The sequence below is a fragment of the Ctenopharyngodon idella genome, chromosome 10 (assembly GCF_019924925.1).
Source record: "Ctenopharyngodon idella isolate HZGC_01 chromosome 10, HZGC01, whole genome shotgun sequence".
Lineage (NCBI taxonomy): Eukaryota > Metazoa > Chordata > Actinopteri > Cypriniformes > Xenocyprididae > Ctenopharyngodon > Ctenopharyngodon idella.
Window position 1 is genome coordinate 34,146,815 of NC_067229.1, and position 24,969 is coordinate 34,171,783.

At 36.0% G+C, this 24,969-nt stretch overlaps 3 protein-coding genes and 5 non-coding genes across 8 annotated transcripts; 4 read left to right on the forward strand and 4 right to left on the reverse strand.

Annotated features, from left to right (window-relative positions):
* Positions 1–2,047: 2,047 nt before the first annotated feature.
* Positions 2,048–12,498, reverse strand: vamp2 (vesicle-associated membrane protein 2). The gene is made up of 5 exons (XM_051910676.1): positions 12,216–12,498; positions 9,228–9,336; positions 8,961–9,119; positions 8,633–8,684; positions 2,048–6,058 (listed from the first exon to the last, which is right to left on the reverse strand). Coding segments are annotated over exons 1-5 (339 nt in total). The 5' UTR covers positions 12,218–12,498; the 3' UTR covers positions 2,048–6,041.
* A 516-nt stretch (positions 12,499–13,014) lies between these two features.
* On the reverse strand, positions 13,015–13,096 carry trnal-aag (transfer RNA leucine (anticodon AAG)). Its single transcript has one exon. It is a non-coding gene; the product is annotated as a tRNA-Leu (tRNA).
* A 1,133-nt stretch (positions 13,097–14,229) lies between these two features.
* Positions 14,230–14,362, forward strand: LOC127521987 (U8 small nucleolar RNA). The gene has a single exon (XR_007932502.1). It is a non-coding gene; the product is annotated as a U8 small nucleolar RNA (small nucleolar RNA).
* Positions 14,363–14,617: 255 nt separating this feature from the next.
* Positions 14,618–14,699, forward strand: trnas-gcu (transfer RNA serine (anticodon GCU)). The gene has a single exon. It is a non-coding gene; the product is annotated as a tRNA-Ser (tRNA).
* A 263-nt stretch (positions 14,700–14,962) lies between these two features.
* trnat-agu (transfer RNA threonine (anticodon AGU)) lies at positions 14,963–15,036 on the forward strand. Its single transcript has one exon. It is a non-coding gene; the product is annotated as a tRNA-Thr (tRNA).
* Positions 15,037–15,298: 262 nt separating this feature from the next.
* Positions 15,299–15,380, reverse strand: trnal-uag (transfer RNA leucine (anticodon UAG)). The gene has a single exon. It is a non-coding gene; the product is annotated as a tRNA-Leu (tRNA).
* Positions 15,381–15,662: 282 nt separating this feature from the next.
* and3 (actinodin3) lies at positions 15,663–19,229 on the reverse strand. Its single transcript, XM_051911071.1, has 6 exons — positions 19,081–19,229; positions 17,821–17,964; positions 17,612–17,666; positions 17,483–17,524; positions 17,197–17,351; positions 15,663–16,477 (listed from the first exon to the last, which is right to left on the reverse strand). Exons 2-6 carry the CDS (start codon positions 17,830–17,832, stop codon positions 15,848–15,850), a joined length of 894 nt encoding a protein of 297 aa, XP_051767031.1. The 5' UTR covers positions 17,833–17,964; positions 19,081–19,229; the 3' UTR covers positions 15,663–15,847.
* A 123-nt stretch (positions 19,230–19,352) lies between these two features.
* ap4m1 (adaptor related protein complex 4 subunit mu 1) lies at positions 19,353–23,968 on the forward strand. Its single transcript, XM_051911070.1, is given in 16 exon segments — positions 19,353–19,564; positions 20,555–20,640; positions 20,750–20,856; positions 20,962–21,058; positions 21,155–21,265; positions 21,644–21,724; positions 21,812–21,874; positions 21,967–22,033; positions 22,126–22,179; positions 22,272–22,378; positions 22,460–22,519; positions 22,521–22,552; positions 22,907–22,951; positions 23,092–23,142; positions 23,234–23,351; positions 23,427–23,968. Coding segments are annotated over 16 exon segments (1,329 nt in total). The 5' UTR covers positions 19,353–19,506; the 3' UTR covers positions 23,619–23,968.
* The last annotated feature ends 1,001 nt before the right edge of the window (positions 23,969–24,969 follow it).

Below are 24,969 nucleotides of genomic sequence, written 5' to 3' on the forward strand. Positions count from 1 at the left end.
GGTTATATATTTACACCAGTAGGTGGCGAAAAATGACTTTTGTGTATCAGTGAGTCATTTGATTATTCTTAAAGGGAAAGTTCACCCAAAAATTAAAAATTGCTGTTAATTTACTCACCCTCAGGCCATCCAAGATGTAGGTGTCTTTTTTTTCTAAAGTAGAAATGGGTAGAAGATTTTTAGCTAAAACCATTGTGCTTTGTGATTCATATAATGCCAGTCAATGGCTACTGTCATTTTGAGAGTTAAAAAAAAAACATATACAGGCAAAACAAAATTAATACCCGTGGCTCCTGACAATACATTTAGGTCTTATGAAGTGAAACGATTGGCCTGTGCAATAAACTGAAGATTATTTACAGCATTATTACCTGTAACCCAAAGCCTCTCCAAACGCTCCAGATGTTCACAGCAATCTGGAGCGCATAATTTGGTGTCACATAATTATGTATGAACAGGAGCAAACTTTCACGTGAGCTGACGTTGTGTTCGATTACAACAGAGAGGGAGGACGCGTGTGTTGTATTGTTCATCAAAGTGGTACTTACTTGTGCTTATCCTGGATGCCCCAACCTATATAAAAAATTAAGATTACGTTCATTTGCACAATCTCAATCAGGAGGATTGACTTTTCACAGATTCCCAATTTTTGGAGATGGTCCTCACTGCAGAACACGAGATCCAGGGGGCTGGGTCTAGATCCAACGCCTCCCACTTTACGTATCCCTAAACCTATCCATCTCTGCCCCCTGGATCTAAACCTACCCATCTCCACCCCCTGGAGCTAGATCCAACTCCTCCCACTTTACATATCCCTTAACCTACCCGTCTCCGCCCCCTGGATCTCGTGTGTTCTGCAGCGAGGGGCTACTAAATGTTTGAGTTTCTGCACATACGTCATTATGCGACAGGAAGCTTGCGCTCCAGACTGCCGTTAACACGCTCGGGACCGTTTGTAGAGGCTTTGGATTAAAGGTAATAATGCTGTAAATAATGTTCAGTTTCTTGCACAGACCGATCGCTTCGCTTCATAAGACCTCAGTGTATCGTCAGGAGCCACGGGTGTTCATTTTGTTTCGCCTGTATATGTTTTTTTGACTCTCAAAGTGACGGTAACCATTTGACTTGCATTATATGAATCACCAAGCACCACGATTTTAGCTAAAAATCTTCTTTACTGTTCTGCTGAAGAAAAAAAGACATCTTGGATGGGGGACATCACCCTGAGGGTGAGTAAATTAACAGCAATTTTTTTTTTTCATTTTCGGGTGAACTATCCCTTTAACTGATTTATTCAAAACAGGAACACACAACTGTTGCTTGGAGATGCTCAACAGTTCATTCTGCATTGGCTGAGTTTTGAAATGGAGATAAAAGTCGAAATTATGACATAAAAATCATAATAATGACAAAAAAATCGCATTCAAAATCGCATACTAGCATGATCTTTCTGTCAAAAATTATGACTTTGCATCATATATTTCAACTTTTTATCTCATACTTTTGACTTTTTGTCAAAGTTTCAACTCTATCATAATTATAATTTTTTTTACAGATTTACTAAATGATAATTTAACAAAACATACAAAATTACTGTCAATATTGTGTAAAAGATAAGTTAATGCTTCCACCATGGAACATGACAACTATCCCAAACAACTATCTTTGTTTACAATCTTTATCACCAAATCTTAGCTGCTTTTATGGTATGCAGAAATATTTTCATTAAATGCTCTGAGGGTGGTATAATAGTGAATAGTCACTTACTTGCATTTTTACAGTATAAACATTTTACCTCAGGATTCATTCTGTGGATGTATAGAGCTTCTGCTGTGCTTATTCACATTTTCTCCAATTTCTCTTTATAATTAAGTCTGTTGACCAGTACTATGTCACAACAAATAATAGGTAGTGTAAACATCCTTTCCAAATGCAGGATCTGGCCTTGTTTTATAGTTAACAAAAACACAGCTTATATGTTCTTAAAAATTAATCTTAATCTACAATTAAGAAATAATATCTTACAAATAAAAAATCAACACAGACCCACTTTTATTATATATTTATTTTTTTATGTTGTCATTGTTTTCAAACACACACACATTTTAATTTCTAACTTGGAACAATAAACACAGGTCATCATAACTGTCATTTTTTGCAATATATATATGTATATTTATATATATATTTTCCCAAGATGTTCATCCATATAATAGACATTAACAGATTTACTCTACAATTGAATTCATGTATGTCTGGTTACCAAATGGTTTCCTGTTACAATGTACTTCGTTCTGTTTAATATGCAGTCCACTATAACTTATGACACAAATAAATTAAAAAAAATATATATATAACAACATAAAATAAGATTGTGAAGATCGCATTACCCATGATCCTCCGGCCTAGTCCCTCCAAAGAGGCCAGACAAAAAGGGTTAATACTAATCTTAAACCTTTCCTCCCCAAACAAACCTCCATAAATCAAATAAATAAACAAATGAAACACAAATTGTTATCAATACAGCAACTTGGCTCTTGGTTCAATGCGTTTCTAGACCTCCACGAAGCTCTATGGAATCGACCCCTTTGAATTCTGCTTTATGCAGTTTTTATTCAGTCCCAAAAACCTTCAAAAATGATTTAAACTCTTGTAAAACTCCATAACTTTTCATTTAAAACATCAACTAATAGCAACCGATTAAAGTTGATATTTCAGTCTGTACAAGCTTTCTGAAAAACTCTTGACACGCTAACCTATAATAAGGCAGGGTTCAATTTCCAGTATTACTCTGATATCTTAGGTCACTGTTCTTGTATTTAAACTTAAATAATAGAAAAAAAATCACCCTCTCCTGACTAAGCACAATGAAGCTGTGCCAAAGAGCACCACTGTGAAGCCTTAACTAATTTCTGCTTAAAATAAAGTAAGTAACTGAAGACTAACAACTGCATGATGTGAGTAATGGAGAAATCACTGTCCAGTAAAGTTCTGCGTCTTCATTGGTTCCCTCCCAATAAAAAGAAGACACAGCATCTTTAACAGGCTGGTGTGACAAAACTACTCCCACCATCTCTCTCAACCCACACGGTTTTGAACAAAACATAGAGTAGGTGCCAAGACAAAAGAAAATGTCTTCATACACTCACACAAAGAAAAACAGAATAGCACATACATTATTTGTAGTAGTCTCCTATTAGAATCCTTTAAATTTGTGTTTTCAAACGCTTTGATTAATTTGTCATGTTTGAGTCCTACCCCAATGCTTGTTGTTTATTAGTTACAGATCCCTTTAAAATGTTTACAACCCCCGGGAGAAAAATCATTATATTTGCCCTAATATAATATAGAGATTCTCTATTTTAATATTATCAACATCTTATTCTAATTCCAGATTGTTTATGCCTTAAATGTAAAATCTAAAAAAAGAACCCCCTTCCCCCAGATGAAGCCCACACTACAACACGAAACGATACAGATTTTTTTTTTTTTTTTTTGTCTTTTTTCTTCTTAAACAGCTACAAAGAAATAGTTTCATTTTTCATACTCAGCATTACATATACAGACCTAAAGGAGAAGTTGTGCTATCACTGTTTCAGATATCAGGCCTAGGGATTTCTCCATCGGATTGTGGTTTCAAATTCCTTATCCTTTTAGCAATCACTGCCACGTGTTTATCAATACTAAATATTCAAGTAAAATAAACACAGACCTGAAAAATATGCAGAGAGATAGGGGATTTCTTGATTACTTTTGCTGGATGAGGCTTTTAAAAACCAGAGATCTGGGGAAATCCTGTCTCTTAACCTGTTTTTGATGGCAGTTGGCAGTATAAGCGAGATATAATATGGTCTTTGGTCATTTTTCATTAAAATATCTCAACGTGAGTGGGACAAAGGAGTGAATGAGCATGCAGAAATGAAAAAATTGAAATGAACTAAGGCTATCTCCTTTTAAAGAAGAAAAATGAATGAAATGAAAATGAAACAAGCAGTTTGTTTGATCAGAAACGTTAAATATTATATATAATTCTACTCTAATCATCAGGCTTTTCCATGCAGATGATTACCACGAAATGTAAAAACACACCAGTGGAATAATTTCTCTAGCCCCACCCCCTCAAACCAGTGGCTCCGCCTCCTGTCACAATCAATCAGCTAATCTATGCCGTCCCCCCTAAGTTGCTATGGGAACAGCCTTTCTTTACCTGCAGAGGTCTAAGCAGCCTAATCTGTCAGGATGAAGCCGAAATACTCCACACACACAAACTCGACGGGCAGCTAGAGGCAGAATCAAAGTGTGAAAGGAGGAACGCTAATGGCGCTAACTGGGAAACAAGATGGTGGGGGGGGAGGTGTTCACGTGCAGACACACACTTCACGCCTGGCTTGCCTTTTGTCGACAGATTGGGCAGATGAGACTGAAGGGTGATGCTGATGGAGCGAGAGCAAACCGGGAAGGGCACGGTGAAAAAAAAAAAACACAAAAAGAAAAAAAACGTCCCCCTCAGGTGCTTGGCAGTGTGTAAACTACAGCTGAACTCAACAAACAGGCACACAGAGAGGTGGATAATAGCGAGGGACACAAAGGTGCTCGCTGTGCACACGGCAGCAGCGTCAAGTCCTGAAACAACTTGGTCCCTTTCCTGCCTGCTTCACACGCAAAAATATAATTTACAAATCTATTTCTAAAATTAAAAGGCTAAATAAAAAGGCAGTATCTAGATATAAGAGAGAGAACCACAGCTGTTGAAACTAGCTCACGCTGAAGTGGTAAAATCAACCTGTGTGCTTTCAGACAGATGAACTCGTGCATCGGTTTGGCAGTAGTTCTGCTGCGAGGAAGTAACAGCGTATGGTTCTCTCCCAGTCGGACCTGCAGTCTAATCAGTTAAAAAGCGACATCGAAAACAAGCTTTTTGTGCATGATACTATTTCCCCTTTTCAATCAGTCCCACCCCCACACTTTGTATGGAGACTCTCTGGCCTTGAAAATCTTTACCAGCAGAATGAATCAGGCAGTTTTTCGTTTTGTTTCGTATCACTTACAGCGCAATTGAACTATGTGATTTTTTTTTTTTGTGCGATTAATTACTTCGCCATCCATGTCAAAACATAGTTTGACTGCGTTACAAGTACTTGTGGTTGTTTAAGACCTGTTTTGGAATTCTTTAAGATAAATACACTTACTCTGTTTGATAGACAGCATAATTCTACACTGCTATTAAGGAATGTTTAAGAGATAAGACACTAAAGACATCAAATTAAGATAAACATCTACAGTCATTGGTCCAGTTTGTTGTGGCAGTTCACTAATAGAGTAGGTACAGTTGGTAAGAAAGAAAGATCGAAAGAAAGAAAGAAAGGAAGAAAGAAAGGGGGTTGAGGGCAACGTGTAGGTCTGAGATAGAGTGGATGTGACAAAGGGAAAATTTGGGGATATTGATTTAGTGCCTCGGTTAAGGGAGTCTATCGCTTGTGCAAAAATACACCAATACTCAGTGAGCAAGAAAGAGTGTAATAGAGCGTGCAAGATACAAACATCCAGTTTAAGAGGCAGTAGTTTAAACCTGAAGCAAAATAAGTCTTACAAAACTTAAAAAAATATACAAATGCACACTCACACACAAACTACAAAAAACCATTATATCAGAATAAAACTCTACAAAGAACATTTGGAATATATACTGTATAATCTTATCGTATTTTAAGGGTTGTAATTTCTTTTTTTATCGGTTGTCATTGCCACAAGTAATCAGGAGTTTCGAGTATGAACAGTATTTCAGAAAAGCCGGAGGTATTTACAGAGGACACATGGCCACACACTCACGGACAGGACGAACGAGGAGTGACAGGGGCCCAGCTGTGAGGCAGTGGAGGCAGGGGGCAAGAGGGCTCAGGAAGGGGCGGATTTAGACTCTTTGAGGGCAAATAATTTGATTGTTGTGAGGAGTCGTTTTTCTCATCTTTTTTTGGGAGGGATTTCTCTGTGGCTTGGAATTGGGCGTTCGTGAGCTCAGAGTGGGGTAGGAACATTGCGCTTTAGGTGCTGAAGTACACTGTGAAGAGAAGGAAATGATTTATCGTCAACACTTGAAAATCACAATATAATAAGAAATATAATTATATAACATGAGTCACTGTAAGTCTTTCATATTTAAGCCACCTTTTCACCATCTCTGACAAACGACAGACCGGAAGGCATTCATTTCCAATGGAAAGTAGTTTGGGAGCTGCTTAGAGTTCTGATCAGGTCCAATTTCAGCTTAGGATGTGTTAAAATATTTGAACTTTTGCAGCTAGACCATTTCCAATAAAACCAATTAAATACCATTTCTGTAAAATGGGCAGTTATTATTTCAGAAATAATTATTTTATAATTGTTAATTATTTAAAACCTATGTTTTTTCATTCATTTTACCATGGTAAATAAGAAGAGGGTAATGGTTGCATCACAACCAATTTGTAAGTTCTGTCGGACTGCCACTAGATCAACAAAATGTGACAATCGTATGAGAATGTCGGGGATAGTGGAAAGGCAGATTGCGGCTGCGTCTCAATGTGCATACTATCCATCCTAAATAATATGTGACATTAGTAATGAATACTATTTAGGGTGGATAGTATGCACATTGGGATGCAGGGTTAGTCTTACAGGAATGTTCTGGGTTCAATATACTATGTTCTCTAAAAATATTTTGTACCTCAGCTTGTGAAATCAAACAGAAACCATGTTGAGTGTATAGTACTTAACAGGCAAGTTCATTGATTTTCAATCAGCTTTGTATTATGTATATTAAATTAGTATATGTAAATTATTAATGTTACCTGCACCCTGTACTGCCAGTTTATTTGTCAGCTGAAGTCTCATGGATGATAGCTCCTTTTGTTAAAACTACAGATTGTACTTGCGCATTTTCATGTCCCCGCCTATGGATAGCCAGACTGAGCCCAGTGCAGTATGGGTGTTGAAGTTTCCCTACCTTTCTGGCAAAAGGGAACCCCATAGCCATTTTCTCTGTTTTCTCTAGTCATGTAGCACTGATTTATTTATTTTTTTAATTGCCTATCTACTGCATAGACAGCCACATTTTATTTAAAGCCCATCTTGCCAGCGGCAAACATCCTCTTTTAAATGAAAACTATGGAATACTTATATTACTTATTATATATTACTGTATTATTTATAATACTTATATTTTTTTATTACAAACTGTTATAACTGTGTTGTATTGTATGGAGCCCCGTACATGACATGCAAGAAAAAAAAGTAAATCGTGCGAGCGATTTACTATTTCGTTCCCTCGATTTGCTAAATCGTGCGTACGATTTACTATTTCGTTCCCTCGATTTACGAAATCGTGCGCACGATTTACTATTTCGTTCCCTCGATTTGCTCAATCGTGCGCGCGATTTACTATTTCGTTGCCTCGATTTGCTAAATCGTGCGCTCAATGTACTATTTCATTCCCTCGATTTGCTAAACTGTGCGCACGATTTACTATTTCGTTCCCTCGATTTGCTAAATCGTGCGCACATTTTACCATTTCGTTCCCGTGATTTGCTAAATCGTGCGCACATTTTGACATTTCGTTCCCGCGATTTGCTAAATCGTGCGCACGATTTACTATTTCGTTCCCTCGATTTGCTAAATTGTGTGCACGATTTACTATTTCGTTCCCTCGATTTGCTAAATCGTGCAGACGTTTTATTATTTCGTTCCCTTGGTTTGCTAAATCGTGCGGATGTTTTACTATTTCGTTCCCTCGATCTGCTAAATCGTGCAGACGTTTTACTATTTCGTTCCCTCGATCTGCTAAATCGTGTGGACGTTTTACTATTTCATTCCCTCAATTTGCTAAATCATGCGCATGATTTACTATTTCGTTCCCTCGATTTACTAAATCGTGTGGACGTTTTACTATTTCGTTCCCTCGATCTGCTAAATCGTGTGGACGTTTTACTATTTCATTCCCTCGATTTGCTAAATCGTGCGGACGTTTTACTATTTCGTTCCCTCGATTTGCTAAATCGTGTGGACGTTTTACTATTCTGTTCCCTCGATCTGCTAAATTGTGTGGACGTTTTACTATTTCGTTCCCTCGATTTGCTAAATCGTGCGGATGTTTACTATTTTGTTTCCTCGATCTGCTAAATCGTGCGGATGTTTTACTATTTCGTTCCCTCGATCTGCTAAATTGTGTGGACGTTTTACTATTTCGTTTCCTCGATTTGCTAAATCGTGCGGATGTTTACTATTTTGTTTCCTCGATCTGCTAAATCGTGCGGATGTTTACTATTTTGTTTCCTCGATCTGCTAAATCGTGCGGATGTTTTACTATTTCGTTCCCTCAATCTGCTAAATTGTGTGGACGTTTTACTATTTCGTTTCCTCGATTTGCTAAATCATGCGGACGATTTACTATTTCGTTCCCTCGATTTGCTGAATCGTACGCATGATTTACTAATTTGTTTCCTCAATATATAAATTGTGCACACGATTTAGCAAATTGAGGGAACAAATTAGTAAATCGTGCGCACGATTTAGCCTACTATTTTTTTCCTGCATGTCATGTGCGTAGTATTGAACCCAGAACATTCCTTTAAAAATGAATAAGATTTTCATTGCTTACCAATGATTATGATGAGGACAATCACACATATCACCCCCAGGATAATCATCATCTGAAGAAAAGAGTTAAAAACAGGGAGAATGAGTTAAAAGCAGTAAAACATAGACTATTAAGATCTAACATTCATACATTTGTTCCAATAATGTGTTATTGGCAGATACTGTTTTTATTTAAATACTGTTTTAAAATATATAATGTAATGTACTCTCATTTCAAAACAGTACACTGATTTAAGGTTTACTGTTAGCTGTTTGCTTGATTTAGATGTGTTGTCATGAAATACATTGCCTTTTTTAGCCTTTCTCGAGTCACTTTGTGTGTTATTTACCTTGGCGTTCTTCCACCAGTATTTATTCTTGAGCTTGGCGGCACTGGTCTCGAACTGTGAGGCTCCAGCCTGCAGGGCATCAGCCCGATCATCCAGTTCTGACAGCTTCTGGTCCCTCTCCAGAACCTTGTCCACGTTCACACGCATAATGTCCACCACCTGAAAAACGATGAAGGTGACTTTTAGTAAAATGTGCCATCCCTATATAGGTCTGTTCTGAAAATGCACCTATCGTTGACAGAAGACAAAGAGATGGGGTTCACTCACCTCATCCACCTGAGCCTGTGTCTGCTGTAAGCGACGGTTGCTGGTGAGGTTAGGGGGAGGCTGGTTACCTCCTTCTGCAGCAGGGGCTCCGGCAGGGGCTGGGGCAGACCTGCAAATCAACATACAGTATCTCCTCAATACTACCATATATATAGTATTACTTGTACTATATAATAATACATGTTTGTATTTATTAGTACAGTGATTTATAGAACTTACATATAAGAAAATAAGACAAGGAACACATTTGAATGTACTGTCATAAAAAAGTGATTCTTTTTTTAGAATAGAGTACCAAATTGTAATTTCAATTTAAATTCATTACTAAATCAGTTACAATAAATACCTATTCGTACAGGAAGTTATGTCTTAATCGTCATAATGCAGACTAGCAGCTGCTGTTCACTTACTCGCTTGCCATTTTTTGTAAAGACTAGTGTGAAACAAAATTACATGTATTTTAATAATTGTTGTAGATTACTTTAAAATGTTCTGGCCTTCACTATCAGAAATGAGAAGTGTAAGTAAACAGATATTTCTGGAAAAACTCCTTGCTAATGCCACTCACATCCACCAGAGGAAGACAAAACCCTGTATAAAGGTCACCTCTGAAAAATCCCTGGATCTAATCCCTGTTTGCTTTCCTTGCAGGGAAGGAAAGATTTTTTCTTACTGGGGTCTTCTTCGTCTTTTTTCCATATGTAAAAGGAGTGCATGAGCTGGGAGTAAAGCTTACCATATTTTAGTTCTTATTTACCAGCCATTTTTCTCATTTACTTCTGCTCCTTCTCATTTACAATAGCCTATATTTAGACATTAGGTCTTGGCTTCTCTCACCTTCACTGACAGGAAAAGATTTAATATCAGTATCAGTTTTATGGTTCTAATGGTCAGTAAATCAATGTAACACTCTGGCAACTCAGATTTTTATTTTCACGTCTAAAATCCATTAATACAATTCATGATTCTTTGTAATTCAACTTTAATCAGTTCAACAAATCAGAAACAAACGTATTACTGTTTGTTTTCTGTTTTATTGCAAATACATTATAGGCTTTAAGAACAAAGAGTCTGTGATTCAGCCATGATTCAATGCAAAATTAGTAGTAGTTCTTTATTTGGGTGTAGACAAAATTTTTGTGGTTTCATTATCTGATGGATGCGATGAAAATTTCTCATTTAAAACATAATGGCCCGGTTTCACAGACAGGGCTTAGCCTAAACCAGGATTAGGCCTTCGTTCAATTAGGATATTTAATAAAACTTTTATAAATGTACAATTGGAAAAAAAAAAAAACATTACTTGTGTTCATCTTGAGACAAAACAATGGCACTGATATATTTTAAGGTATGCCAGTACAAGTTGCTTTCAGTTAAAACAGCTCAAACATGCATTTTAGTCCAGGATTAGCTTAAGCCTTGTCTGTGAAACCGGGGGAACGTGTGTCATTCCTGAGTTTGATGAAATGACACATCAAACATTTGTAATGTGCCATCAGAAAAATTGCCTTGCATAACCAGGCCTTTTTTCGGTGCTCACTGACAAATTCCAAATGTGTGAGTGAGAAAGCATGGTACATTTACTGTAGTTTTACTTGAATGTGAGGTTAATAAATAGTTTCTGTTTCTGGGCTCTTCCTTACACTCAACTGGTAAAGGCAGGGTCATATGAATGATGGGGACAACATCCCCACCCCCACACAAGGCCTTCATTAAGCGTGTACGTGTGTCTCTGTCATTGTTGCGTCACAATCAACATAAATTTTTTCAAGTAACTGGACCAGAGGTTTACACTTATTACCAAATGACATTTATCTATTTTTACATTGTGTGGCAAATGCTAGAACCTTAAAACAACAGTAGGTTATTAATCCAAATTATATGTTATATCACAATATCACATTCCAGGTCCAGTGATGCCTTGATAAAAGTATCCAACAGGGACTGGCAACATATTATTGATAATGTGCGCCATTAACAGACTCGATTATTAAAACCAGTTAAACGAGCGTGCCTAGAAAATATAGTATACACGGCCATCTTTCCTGCAGAGGAACACCTGCGCCCTTTGTGCCAGCCATTTGGCTTCAGTCTAACCAAATATCAATGAATATCAAGGCCTGGTTCCATAGAAACGTGCTGAGTGGATTAGAGAATAACATAATTCAAAAATACAACAAATTGTATCGCCCCCTTTGACTGAACGCGAGCATATGACCGTCCGTTTACCAACCCCCACGACTCGCGTGGAATATCACGCCTCTAGTTTACAGCCTAAGGGATGTTTTTTGTTGTTGTTTTTTTAAACCGTGTGAGGTATATTTTTCATTGTCTTCATCTAAATGTCATTTGTGGAAAAAATTGATAACAGGCCAGGCATGAAATACAGTGGGCCTTGGGCTAATTGAGACAAATTCCTGGGGGGTTTTGAAATGACCTCGAAATTATCATCTGGAGAGAGATTTGGGAGGAAAAATATATTAATTTCAATAATGTCAATTCATAAATTATTTTCTTTCTAAAAGCGCGCGACCAATTCCAGTCAAACCAGTCCAATCCGGTGTCTAGGCGTGATTCTATCGCTGTCGCTCGTTCCAAACACCAGAATAAAGCGAAAAATATATAACGTTACATTATAAATAAACTAGTTCCGTGATAACGATTTAATATATAAAGGCACATTTAGTATGTGAGTAGTAGCAAATGAAAATGAAAAACATTGGCCATTAGGAGCCTATTTATAGACTATATTATATAGCAAGTGCGATCGTTAGAATTCAGTTGGTCTCCTTAAATACGTAATAGATGTAGAATAATACGTATATACAATCAAATATAAACATACTATAATATGAAGTATGCTTATTCTGTGCATAGCGTTTATGTTCTATTAGCCATGACAGCTTATCAATAACCGAGCAAAGAATGGGGTTCTGAAACTTAATCAGATAAAAATATATATATATATATTAAAGAATTTGTACTCACATTTTAAACCTGGTTTTATGTGCGTCTACAAGAAGTGTGCGGATGAACGCGCTGCTTCAGGCGTTTCTCCCCGTCTCCGGGATAAATAATGCACTCTCCAGGTTATTCCAGCAAAGAGGTATTCCTTGTATATTTTTAAGGTTTGTATTTATTTCCTTCCGCCGATGTGCCGCGCCTCGCTATTATTCCTTTTATAATAAGGGCGCTCTACCGCTACTCGCTCCTGTCACTATGTACACATAAAAAATAGATGCTCGGATTAGGGGAACAAAGATGGCTCGTTGACGTCACTCGTCATCCGGGAAGCTGCAGGTTGGAAGCAGTGACCATGAGAGACAGGAGATGGAGGACGCATTGCATGTTGACAGTTTGACTAGATGGGACAGGTCACATTTATGCTATACGTGTGGAACGCATTAAGACGAACATGTAAGAGGACATGGGATGGGGTCCATGTATTGTATTTGCACAACATGCCCTGTGTTTAATTTATTTATAAGGATTGCTGAAATAAACAAAATGGCGGTCTATGAAGGGATGAATGGGCTTCGAGCTGCGTATGTTCACTTGATGGTTACCTTTTGGGGAAAATGGAAACATTTAGCCTAGATATCACTTAAAAACCTCTGGAGTGGTAGTATTATGTATCCTGATAACACATGGGCCACCGATACAATTCCATAATACTTTCAGCACTATAATTAGTGAATGTTTCTTAATATTTCCAGTGTTATAAACTGTATGACATATATGTCATTAAGAAGTAATAGTCCAAAAGAAAAAAAAAATGAAAAGTATTTGGCAGCGGTGGGATTCGAACCCACGCCCCCGAAGAGACTGGAGCCTTAATCCAGCGCCTTAGACCGCTCGGCCACGCTACCGTTGGATATGGTTGTTTACGTATGACTATAAAAAAGGTAACTCTGTTCCGTATGACGTGGTTCTTGAAAGGTTTGTGTATTTGTTTAATATTCAGGCGTATATATAACCGCTATCGTTCATATAATCCATAAAGAAAAGTACTGATAGACGTTGTTTATTATAGCAGTCATATTTTATGATCATAACACATAATTATCAAAGTGACAACATCGCTCTACAGTTTATATTACAATAATAATAGAATGCAATCCCTTAATTTAAAATAAAACACGTTTCAATAACACGATAATATGTTAAATTAAATAAGTTATTTCACCACTAGATGACGCTATATGCATATAGGATTCATCTTATGGTTATAATACATTTTTCTGCTCACAAGAAAAGCATTATAATACAAATGGATGCAACATGTAATAACATGAATGCACATGTACGTGTATTGTTTTAAACCTTAAAATTATTTTCACATTATATAATGGAATAGAACTGTGCTTCTACACACTTCAAAAAGTTAGTCCTTGATCAGTTCTGCTATTTTTTTTTTGTATTAACATTTCTAGAATAGTAATTTCATCATTGTTAAAATGGAATTAAACTTGAATCGTTAACATTAATTTGATTTAAATAGCCACGTTTACTAGCCATGCTTTACTAGTCACTCAACTTCCGCTTGCGTGACACTTCAATGGCGAACACCCACAGCCCGTTAGCCCCTCCTCCCCACTCATGTCAACTGTTCTTTTTTAATTAAATAAACGCACATTTTAGGTGTTTTTATAAAATTCGTTTGATGGAAATTTGAAATTCTATGTATGTATGTATTTATTTAACGGGTACATGTAGCTATTTGCGAATAAATAGCGAAAAGACCATCGATTATAAAATCTACCAATGGGATCGCAGGAAACACCAGCATGTTAATATGAGAGCGGAAAGAAACTGAATTTAACATCTATAGTTTACCTTTTAAAAATGACAACAACAAAAAAACATTTATCTTGTAATACTCATTAAATATATGACGAAATTCTTGATTATAACTTTAAATCCTTTAACTGAGTTAGAATTGCAACCATGGTTGAAAACCCATGCGTGGATTACAAAAGCATCCCATGACCATTTCAGCAGTACCTCAGTTTGGTATATCCTTACCTGTTACCTTAGAAATAAGGTTTCAGAACATGATGATTGGATTCAATGAATACGTGATTATTCTCCGTATTTGTTTTGGGAAAACGACCCCTTAACGAATCCTTTCTGATTTTTATTTTTTAAGTGTGGTTTGAAAAACAGATGACGTTTATATACTCTATAGATGAAAGAAGTGAGGGGGTTGTTATGAAATGTTATTTGTTGCTGTTGTAAATATTTATAATGTAACTATTGTAGAACGTTGTTTAAGAGTAATTATAATGTTTGAACAGTTTAAGTTTTAAGTAAGCGGTCTAGTGTTGTTTTTGAGTCCAGTTTGAGTCCAGTTGTTTAACTACGCATGATTTGAGTTGCGCAGGCGTGGAGACGAGGTGGCCGAGTGGTTAAGGCGATGGACTGCTAATCCATTGTGCTCTGCACGCGTGGGTTCGAATCCCATCCTCGTCGAATTATTTTCAGGAAGTTGTCGTGCTACATGTAAACATTATCAGCTAACCGGAAAATGCAATAGGTGAGAATGTTTTCCAGCTAGGTTTGTCCTAATATTATGAAAGGATTGTTGAAAATCCCCTTTGCTCTACACAGAAAATGGTCATGCTCATCTGGTAATCTAGCTGCTTTTGTCATTGATACAACCCAAATACAAAAATACAACCCAAATACGATCATTATGTGTTTTCAAAAAACTACCTTTTACGGAAGCGCTCGCAGGCGCCGTGGCTTAGTTGGTTAAAGCGCCTGTCTAGTAAACAGGAGATCCTGGGTTCGAATCCCAGCGGTGCCTTTTGAATTTCGTAAAACGTGTATAATTTGTATATGTTTCTTGTATAAGTTTGCTCAATAAGAAACTAGAAAAAATACATTAAAAGCGTTTGTTAAGAACATAAGAAACGTTTGGATTTTGTGAAAAGATGGCCTCTTAAAAATGTCTGAAGATATATGTAAAGAAACGGTGACAAAGACATACCACAGTTGAAGGTCTGCGCTCTTCAACATGCGTAATGTTAAAAGCGTTAGAATAGCTTCCTAAACTGTTAAAACATATTTGGCAGCGGTGGGATTCGAACCCACGCCTCCAGAGAGACTGGAGCCTAAATCCAGCGCCTTAGACCGCTCGGCCACGCTACCGTATACGACCGTCCTGAAAATGGTTTACAAATGGATAGAATATTTATATTCCCTGTTCCCTGTGATAATTTCACGAATGACTAATGTGTTTTGAAATACGAAAGAATTTGTTTTTCTATAAGCGTTTCCTCTCCATGACCTGATGGTGTCAGTGTGCCCATATACTATATTTTGGGCTTAAATAGCCCTACATATGAAGCATAGACAAAACGTATAAATAATAAAATTAATTAAATAAACAAAATAGTTTTTTTTTTGTTAATAAAAGACGTGAGCATGTAATAACTGTGTCCAAATCTTTTATTCATTTTTTTTATTATTTAAAGAATTTAAATCTAACATTAGCCACATATTATAAACAAGGCCATGGTTTACTATATGTTACAAATTATACATCTCTTGATTAAAAAAAACATGAATGTAAGGGTAAATTATTAAATGCATATTTTTTAGACTGAAATTGAAAATCAAGGGGCTGGAGCTGCATGGCGGAATGGATCAAATAGATCTTGATTGAAGTCATATGGGTCATAGGTCGGAACTGGAGCATTTAGGATTACTTTGTTCCCTGTTTCCTTTTTTAACTTCTCAGCTGGGAGCACTGGTTGTGGTTTGATCATCTTTACTGGCCTGGGAGGACTGTCGATGAGGCAGTCAGGGTCCCAGTAGGGATCACAGTCATACTCTATTCCTTTGATAATCATTGGAGGAGGAGGTGGTGGTGGAGTGGATTTTTGTGGGGGAGGAGGGGCAGACGTCACTGGTTCTGAAGCAGTTACAGGTGGAGAGGGGGACTCCTGGACAGGACTGAGTTTACAGTTTGGGTGATAACGTGGATCGCAAAGAACAGGTACCCCACCGGCAGGCAGGTACACAATATGTGGATTGCACTGGGGGTCTTTTGAATTACACAGGTACATGACATCCATCTTGGAGACAGGTGGTAAGGTAGGAGGTGGAGGCTGGGTTGTGGGTGGAGGCGTCGACTTAAGTTGAAGACCGAGGGTATTCTGGTATTTGGATGCATCGGGGCCATATGTGAGCTCCAGATGTCGCATCTGCTGGTAAAGCATTCGAAGTCTGTCTATCTCATAGAGCTAGAGGAGAAAAAGAGAAGGTTGATAAACCTGAGAAAATACAACTCCTTTGTGCATTTCAGTAGACAATACTTCTGTTTTTACTTCTAGTGTATATCGCTGGCTGAGGCAAAAGCTTAAAGGGACACTTCACCCCAAAATTAAAATTCTGTCATCATTTACTCACCCTCATGTCATTTCAAATCCATAAGACTTTAGTTAATCTTGGAAATCCAACAAGGAAGATCCAAGACTTGGATTAAGCTGCTCAATTTTATGGATTCATTTTGGGATTCCTTTATGACCTATGTTTTGGTTATCTGGACTTTCAATGGAGGGACAGAAACTTTTCAGATTTCATTAAAAATATCTTAATTTTTCATTTCAAAGAGTAACTAAAGTCTTACGGGTTTGGAACAACATGAGGGTGAGTAAATGATGACAGAATTTTCATTTTAGGGTGAATTAATCCTTGAAGTATAACTTTAAAAACAACCCAAAACAATATTTTAGCAGTTATCAGAATCATAATTTGAGGAAGAATTATTCATATTTTTATTAAATGAATATAATATAATTAAATGACTTATTTGATTAGATTTACACCAATTTATTTAATAATAGTCATCAATTGTTTGATCAAGAACAACTATTTCTAGTACTACCAGTGGAAAAAAAGTTTTTATTATTAATCGGTTATACCTTTCTTTAAAAAAAAACATATATAATGTTCTTCTTACCCCTTCAGTGTGCCCAATACTGCTGTAGTAGCGATAGTAGGACTGAAAGTCTGGATTTTTGCGATGCCAGTTGGGGTCAGCAGTTCTTCTCGGACGTGCATGTGCCAGAAAATCATGGGCCTGTTCAGAGTCAATGCTGACGGATGGATTAGATGCTGCAAGAGAAATCAGTATTAATGTATAATTAAAATAGCTATTATGATGGAACTAGACATTTCATACATGAATGGTGTTGCACTGGCAAAAGTGAAGGCACTAAATGTTATTTGAGATATTTCAATCTTACCTTTGTCCTTGGAGACTTTTGCTAGAGATGTGGCCTGCGACACTGCAGAAATATTTAAAATCATATTTTATATATATTTAGCTGAATATTCATTTCTTGAAGAAAGGTTTTGGATATAAATAATCATACCTGGCAGAATCAACAAACAGTGCAGGGCCCCAAAAAGGCACAGCAGATATGTCACCTGAAAACAGGTTTTTGTACTATATTAACAATCCTTATTTTACCATAAAAATATTATATATATAAAATATTATTATACATCTAAGCATTTTGTTTTGCATGCATTTGACTGACTTCTAAACTTTGAGAACTGAAAGCCACATAAAATCACTCACCTTCTGTCTCATCTTTGGTCTCTGTTCAGATATGAGAATTTCAGAGGGCAAAGCCTTTAAATACTGGACTCAATACCAGCAATTGCATCCTTACATTTCATTGGCTGTGGAGATCAAGAAGCTCCTCCCTCCTGTTTTACCAACCTGTTCATTTTTACACACACTTTAAAATCATTGAAAACATTTCACCTACTTTGTGGGCCAAAAAACAATAAAAGCTCAACTGACACTAAAGGTCAAAAACCTGTAAAATGTATATTGTGTGTGTTCCCAAATGAGTAGCTTTTCTCTTTTACAGTCTCAGTGACCTAAAGAGGTTTTAACAGTAAGGTTTTATGGAAACTAGTCAGAACAGAAACATCTGCATTCTTTTTGTTTTTTGATTGATTGATCTCATGGCATAAATTACACCATTAAGGGATCTATTATGTATATGACATGTTGTAAATCTGATCCCTCAGGCATGTTTTTGGTACAGGGTCGAGAAGTCATTTCTTCAGCACTACATAGTTTCAACATCTCCCCTGTCTGGTTTGAAAAATAACTCAGATGTGTGTGTTCAGGTGATGATAACATAAGTACCCCTGTCTTTAGGGACGCCACACAAAATGAAACCTTTACTCCAACAGAAACAGCTGGAGCTCTAATTTTGGACTTGAGAACAAAATTCTTGAACCAAATCTTCTGAACTTTTACATTGATGATTTAAAGATTAAGTAAAGGTTAAATATGTCAATTGAGGAAAGGGGCTATAAGGGACAACTATGTTTTTGCATTTAACTGTATTTTCTGCAGGTTTTTTATGATGTTACACATGTGGCGGCAGGAGAGAAGAAGGATCAGAACATTTGAAGGCGGAGAAAACTAGTGAGTAGTTTGCCAAACAGGTGTGATCGAACAGAGCTGGAATCTGAGATATGCAGGAAAACAGAAGGTAGATGATGATAATGATCAAATAACAGCAGGATTCAACATCAAGGTGTTATTGCACAGGTCCTGTTTAGCCTCTGTTCACTCTCATCCACATGAGAAATAATGAAAAATGATCTGTCAGTAAACCCTATTCACCCATCTCTTGCGTTCAACCTTCAGTGCAGTCATTCAACCATGACCTGTCTGTATTTGTCAAGCAAGTTTCAGATTTCAGTTCTGAACATTTTATCTGAAGACAAAAATAATCAACATTTATAAACACTTACTAAGTATAAACATATTGAGTAGGCTAAGTAAGGCATCTTCCAGAGTGTTTTGTGATTTTACCTGATTGACTGTTCATCCACCATTGTGAGCCACCGAGACTTCAGAACTTTCCCTCTACACCAATATAAATACATTAATTAAAAAGATAAAAGAACTTTAAGTCGTACTTTACATTAATTTGCTGTTAATGCTATTTTGAGAGTAGCTTTATTAGGCGCCGCTGCCGAGGAGCAGTTCATTATATATTTCAGCTCAGTAGAGCAGTTCGTCTTCCAGCTCAGTAGATGGCAATAAACGCTACTGTCAACACGCGGGTGTTCATGAAGAAGAACAAACCGGCTGTTTACAGTCATGAAGATATCAGTAATGAAACATTTCAGCAGCTAAACAGGTTGATGTTTTCCTATTTCGGAATACAAATGACGGCGGAAGACAAAGCAGACTGATTTTTAATAATATGAAAAAGAATCGTGTGTGCTGAAGAAAATGATCAGTCAAATTTTCATCTTGTCATCAAAGGGAGATCATCTCATATATAAAGACTGTATCCTTACTTATCACTGGCTTACAAATTAATGTGTGAGATATAATGTGTTTACACTACAGGTCAAACGTTTGGAGTTATTCAGATTTTTAAATGTTTTGGAAAGAAGCGTCTCATTTGAAGGTATCATTTGTTTGATCTAAAATACAGTAAAAAAAGTAATATTGTGAAATATTATTACAATTTAAAATAGCTGTTTTCTATTTGAATATATTTCAAAATGTAATTTATTCTTGTGATGGCAAAGCTGAAGTTTATCAGTCATTACTTCAGTCTTCAGTGTCATGAACCTTCAGAAATCATTCTAATATGCTGATTTGCTATTTGCTGCTTAATTATTATCAGTTATTAGCCTATTGGTGCTCAATTTTTAAATAGTGATTCTTATTATTAACCATGTTTAAAACAGTTTTTGCTTTTTTTCTGGATTCTTTGATGAACAGAAAGTTCAAAAGAACAGCATTTATTTGAAATACAAATCTTTTGTAAAATTGTCTTTAATGTCTCTATTGATTACTTTAATGCGTCCTTGCTGAATAAAAGAATTAATCTTTAAAAAACTGTAACTACCCCAAACATTTGGATGGTACACATTTATCACAAAAATATTAAGCAGCACAACTGTTTTAAACATTGATAATAATAAGAAATGTTTCTTGAGCAGCAAATCAGCATATTAGAATGATTTCTGAATGATCATGTGACACTGAAGACTGGAGTAATGATGCTGAAAATTCAGCTTTGCATCACAGGAATGTTAAAATACAGTAAAATAGAAAACTGTTACTGTATTACTGTAAATGTGATCAAATAAATGCAAAAACATAATATTTTAATTATTAGAATTCAAGTGATAGTGTGTATCTCTTTGGTTGGTAAAAAAAAAACCCCATCACATTATAATGAAGCCTGGCCTAGTGCTTTTAAGAGTCATATGACACAATCTTTAATACTTTCTGCTCATAATTGTTTCTTAATTCTGCGTGTCAGTCCGAGGAGAGGCTAGTAAAGACTCCATCAATGTATTCTATGAGATGGTCACAGCACTTAGTGGAGATCAGCCTCCAGTTGTCATGGTAACTTCATGTTTTGGGCATCTGATGTCTGACTAGTTATTTTGAAAATAGGCTGATTTTGCAGTGCGTTATTTTGACTGTGTACTTACAGATGTTGATCTTGTTGCAGACACACAAAGATCATCAATTCATCCACATAAGGCAGGGTGGGCTGTACTGGGTGGCGTCCACCAAGACAAACCCATCCCCTTTTACCATAATTGAGTTCCTCAACAGGTTAACAAATCTTTATTTTATCAGTTATGCCATATTATTTTGATCATTACAGCTATTTGTTACCTGTGATAGCATGATGATAAGCAACTGTTTTATGTCTCACAGATTAGCAGCTCTTACAAAGGACTACTGCGGCAGTTTGTCTGAGAAATCAGTGCGGATGAATTTCGCTCTAATTTATGAGCTGCTGGATGAGATGGTGGTAAATGTTCTCTCTTTAATTTTTGTCACACCAAACAAATATGTCTTAAAAGCACACCGACTCTATATGTCTGTCCTCCATGTCTCTGATTATCAGGACTTTGGCTACATACAGACGACCTCAACTGACATACTGAAAAACTTCATCCAGACAGAAGCTGTGTCATCCAAACCCTTTAGTCTCTTTGACCTCAGTAATGTTGGTTTGGTAAGTTATTGTTGTGTCTTTTTGGCATCTTGCTATTAATTTTTTTCACTCACATGTTTTGTTTCTAAATATATTAGTGGTTTTTTGACAAATAGACAGCTGTGGTCAGAGAAGCCAGAAGTGGCGATATATTAAATAAAATAATAAATAATTAAAATCCATAGTTCCAATAGCAATGTTCTTCACGATTTACACTTAATTTGCATGGCTTGATTACAGTTTTTATATATATATATATATATATATATATATATATATATATATATATATATTTTATTTTATTTATTTTTTTTGTTTGTTTAATAAAATATTTTATTTCCATATAACTCTTTTTAAATCTTGATTAAGTATAAACATTTTAATTTTCATATTTTGTAGTTTGGGGCTGAGACACAACAGAGTAAAGTGGCCCCTAGTGTTGCAGCCAGTCGTCCAATAATGTCCAGTCGAGGAGAGCAGGTGGGTTTCCGTTGATTCTTCAGTTTTACATGTTATCTGTGATGATTTTAGGAAATTAGTATGAATTTTCTTTCTCTCTGGCTGCAGGGTGGAAAGAATGAGATCTTTGTGGATGTGATAGAGAGGTTGTCTGTAGTTATTGGCTCCAATGTGAGTAAAAGTTTAATCACGTTTGACATAAAACTGCAAATTGCTTACTTCACTGTAATCACTTACCTTTTACATTTTATTCTTCTTTTAAGGGAGTTTTAATGAAAGCAGATATTCAGGGAGAGATAAGAATAAAATGCTTTCTTCCAACCTGTTCAGGTGAGTTGGCTACATCTTACGACCCACGTTAATGCAGATTGTGAAATGATCTTGCCTTCAATGATTGTATATTTCTTTTGTTCATCCTGTAGAGATGCGGATTGGTCTGAACGAAGAGCTCAATATTGGAAAGTCCCAGCTGAAAGGTTGAGTATGCAACACTGATCAATACACATATCTCTAGAGGCCGTATCTTTCATTAAAAGTGTGATTAAATCTGTTTCCTTCTGTTCTGCAGGTTATAGTTCAGCTGTGCGTGTAGATGAATGCAGATTCCACCAGGCTGTTAAACTGGACGAATTTGATACTTTCAGAATATTGAAAGTTTGTCCCAGCCAAGGAGAGGTAAATTTTCACTACACACACAGAATTGCACTTTAGTATAATTTCTGTATGGATAGTTAGTTATGTTTTTTTTCTCTTCAGCAAACAGTGATGCAGTATCAGCTGTGTGATGAGCTGCCGTGTGCACCACCATTTCAGTTATTTCCCCTCTGTAGAGAAGGATTATGTCAACAGGTACATCATTTTGTCCTTTTCATACATAATGTATACATTTAAATTAAAATTAAATGTAATTTTAAATTAATTTAAATGTAATTTTAAATTAATGTTAATTTAATTTTAAATGAATGTTACTTTAATTTTTTAATTAATTTAATTTAAATAAAAATAATATAATTTTAATATTCAATAATTTATTTTCATTGTGAGGTTTAAGACAGCATGAGTGACAGAGGTTGAACTGATTATTCTTAATAATGAATTGCTATATTTATTGAATATTAGTGACTTCATATATCATATTGCATAAACACCTCTCAATTGTGGTACAATCACTGTAATTATTGCTTTAATAGATTTTTTTTTCAGGGTGTTGATCTTTCTTAAACTTCGCTGTGATCTTCCACCTAAAAGGTCAGTGGACATGCTGCATAGTGCATGTAATGAGTCATACGTTAGATGAGAGGTGTAAAAAGGCATAATCAATACATCAAAATATGTCAATAAGAGTACACAGTTACATCACAAGTAATGTTCTTTACTTTTTGCTGCAGTACGGCCCTTAACGTTTCCATCACCGTGCCTGTGCCAAAAGGCTCTGTAAGGTCAGATTATGCAATGCATCTCCACGATTATTCATGTAATTTAAGTTTTATGGACCATGTATAACCTCTTATGCTTAACCATCTTGTACAGTATGTCTCAGGAGCTCAGCAGTCCTGACCAGACCGCGGAACTGCAGCCAAAGAACAAAGCCCTGCTCTGGGAGATTCCACGTTTTCCAGGAGGAGCGCAGTTGTCGGCACTGTTCAAGGTGATGTTATAATACGATTATTTGCTTGATGCAAATTGACATCCGTCACTGATAACGTATAATCTGATCCAACAGGTGGATGTACCTGGTCTAAGCTCTGCCTCTTTACTGGAGGTCGGCCCTGTCAGTATGTCATTCGAACTGCCCAAACAAACCTGCACGGGCCTTCAGATCCGCTTCCTCCGACTCTCTCCAACTCAGACAGGACTGTCACAACGTTGGGTTCGATATGTCACTCATTCTGACTCCTACACCATACGGATCTGACCCAACCAGATGGAACAAACATTTAATATGTACAGCACATCACTAAGCATTGAACAAACCACTTTGTACCTCACCCATCCACAGAAGTTTTTTTTTAATTATTATTATTATTTTGTTAGGAAATCTGAGATAATCTATGCATATGAACAAATTTACAGGTTTGATCCTTTTATTTTTTGATTTTAGAGAAAGTGAACCAGGAGATCTTTGGAGATACAACCATATTTTGTCCAGAATAACTGTCAAAAAAGTGTCATCTCTATGCAACACTGTCCGTTCCTGCGTTTTCAGTCAAATAAAATAAGGCCATTGGTGTATAAATATTAAACAAATGACTTGTATTTAAAAAACGTTCAGTTTTGTTGTCGTATTTTTAATTAAACTAACATCATGCGAAAGCAGGTGAGTGTATTCATGATGTTTAGAAGCTAAAAAAAGTCTAAATTATGAGATAAAGTACTTTTTTGTAATTTTCTTCTCATCTCTTAGCATTTCATAATTTTGACTTTTCTCATAATTTGACAGTCAGTTTCTGCTTTTTATCTCACTTATTACTTAGTATCTCATTATTTGATCTTTTTATGTACATTTCATCTTTTTGTTATAATTACTCTTGTAAAAAAAAAAAAAAAACTATACCAAAATCTATTTAAAATACATTTATTTCAAACTAAGTATACTTCAAATACATTAACATATTTATTGACACATCACTTAAGACTTGATATAAAATTATAATTAAAATTTTATTTGGAGTATTTCTTTATTGCACAATGCATATTTCTTAATATTATGCCTAAGAAATGTTTTAATATCACTGTTAATAAGGACTGTATGATCATTGTCAGTCTTTAAATGCACTACTTCCGCACAATTAAAGTGCATTAAGTACAAAATTAGTTGTTCCAGTTTAGCAGACTTTAAGTATACCAGTTTAGTATACCAAAAGTACAATTGCAGGGTATTTTTACTTTGCACAAAATAAATGTATTTCAAATACATTTTATTTTTTTTCACTAGGGTATGACTTAATATATCATAATTTTGACTTTATCGCATACTTGACTTAGTATTTCATAATTGAGACTTTTTATATCATAGTTATGATTTACATGTCTTATGTGGCAGAAATGGGCTTTCATAGGTTATGGTGAAACAGCGGATGGCTTGTTTTTCTCTTCGGTTAGGCCTAAAATGCAGTCTGATATCTCATCTGATGTGTGCAGATCTGTCAAATTCCCTCATCAGTTTAAACCAGTGTGTTGTGAAACCTTTGCAGTGTTCTGTGAAGCTACTACCTTCAAAGCTATAATTATAAAGAAAACACAACCATCTTCTACATAAATGGCTC

What these genes read in the sequence shown, in the direction of transcription:
- and3 (XM_051911071.1), bottom strand. An exon ending in CTGTTTGTTGATTCTGCCAG is followed by an intron (nt 17,525 to 17,611) that starts GTATGATTATTT and finishes ATATTTCTGCAG; the next exon opens with TGTCGCAGGCCACATCTCTA. An exon ending in GTATTGGGCACACTGAAGGG is followed by an intron (nt 16,478 to 17,196) that starts GTAAGAAGAACA and finishes TTTCTCCTCTAG; the next exon opens with CTCTATGAGATAGACAGACT.
- vamp2 (XM_051910676.1), bottom strand. An exon ending in CACAGGCTCAGGTGGATGAG is followed by an intron (nt 9,120 to 9,227) that starts GTGAGTGAACCC and finishes ATCGTTTTTCAG; the next exon opens with GTGGTGGACATTATGCGTGT. An exon ending in ACTGGTGGAAGAACGCCAAG is followed by an intron (nt 8,685 to 8,960) that starts GTAAATAACACA and finishes TCTTTTCTTCAG; the next exon opens with ATGATGATTATCCTGGGGGT.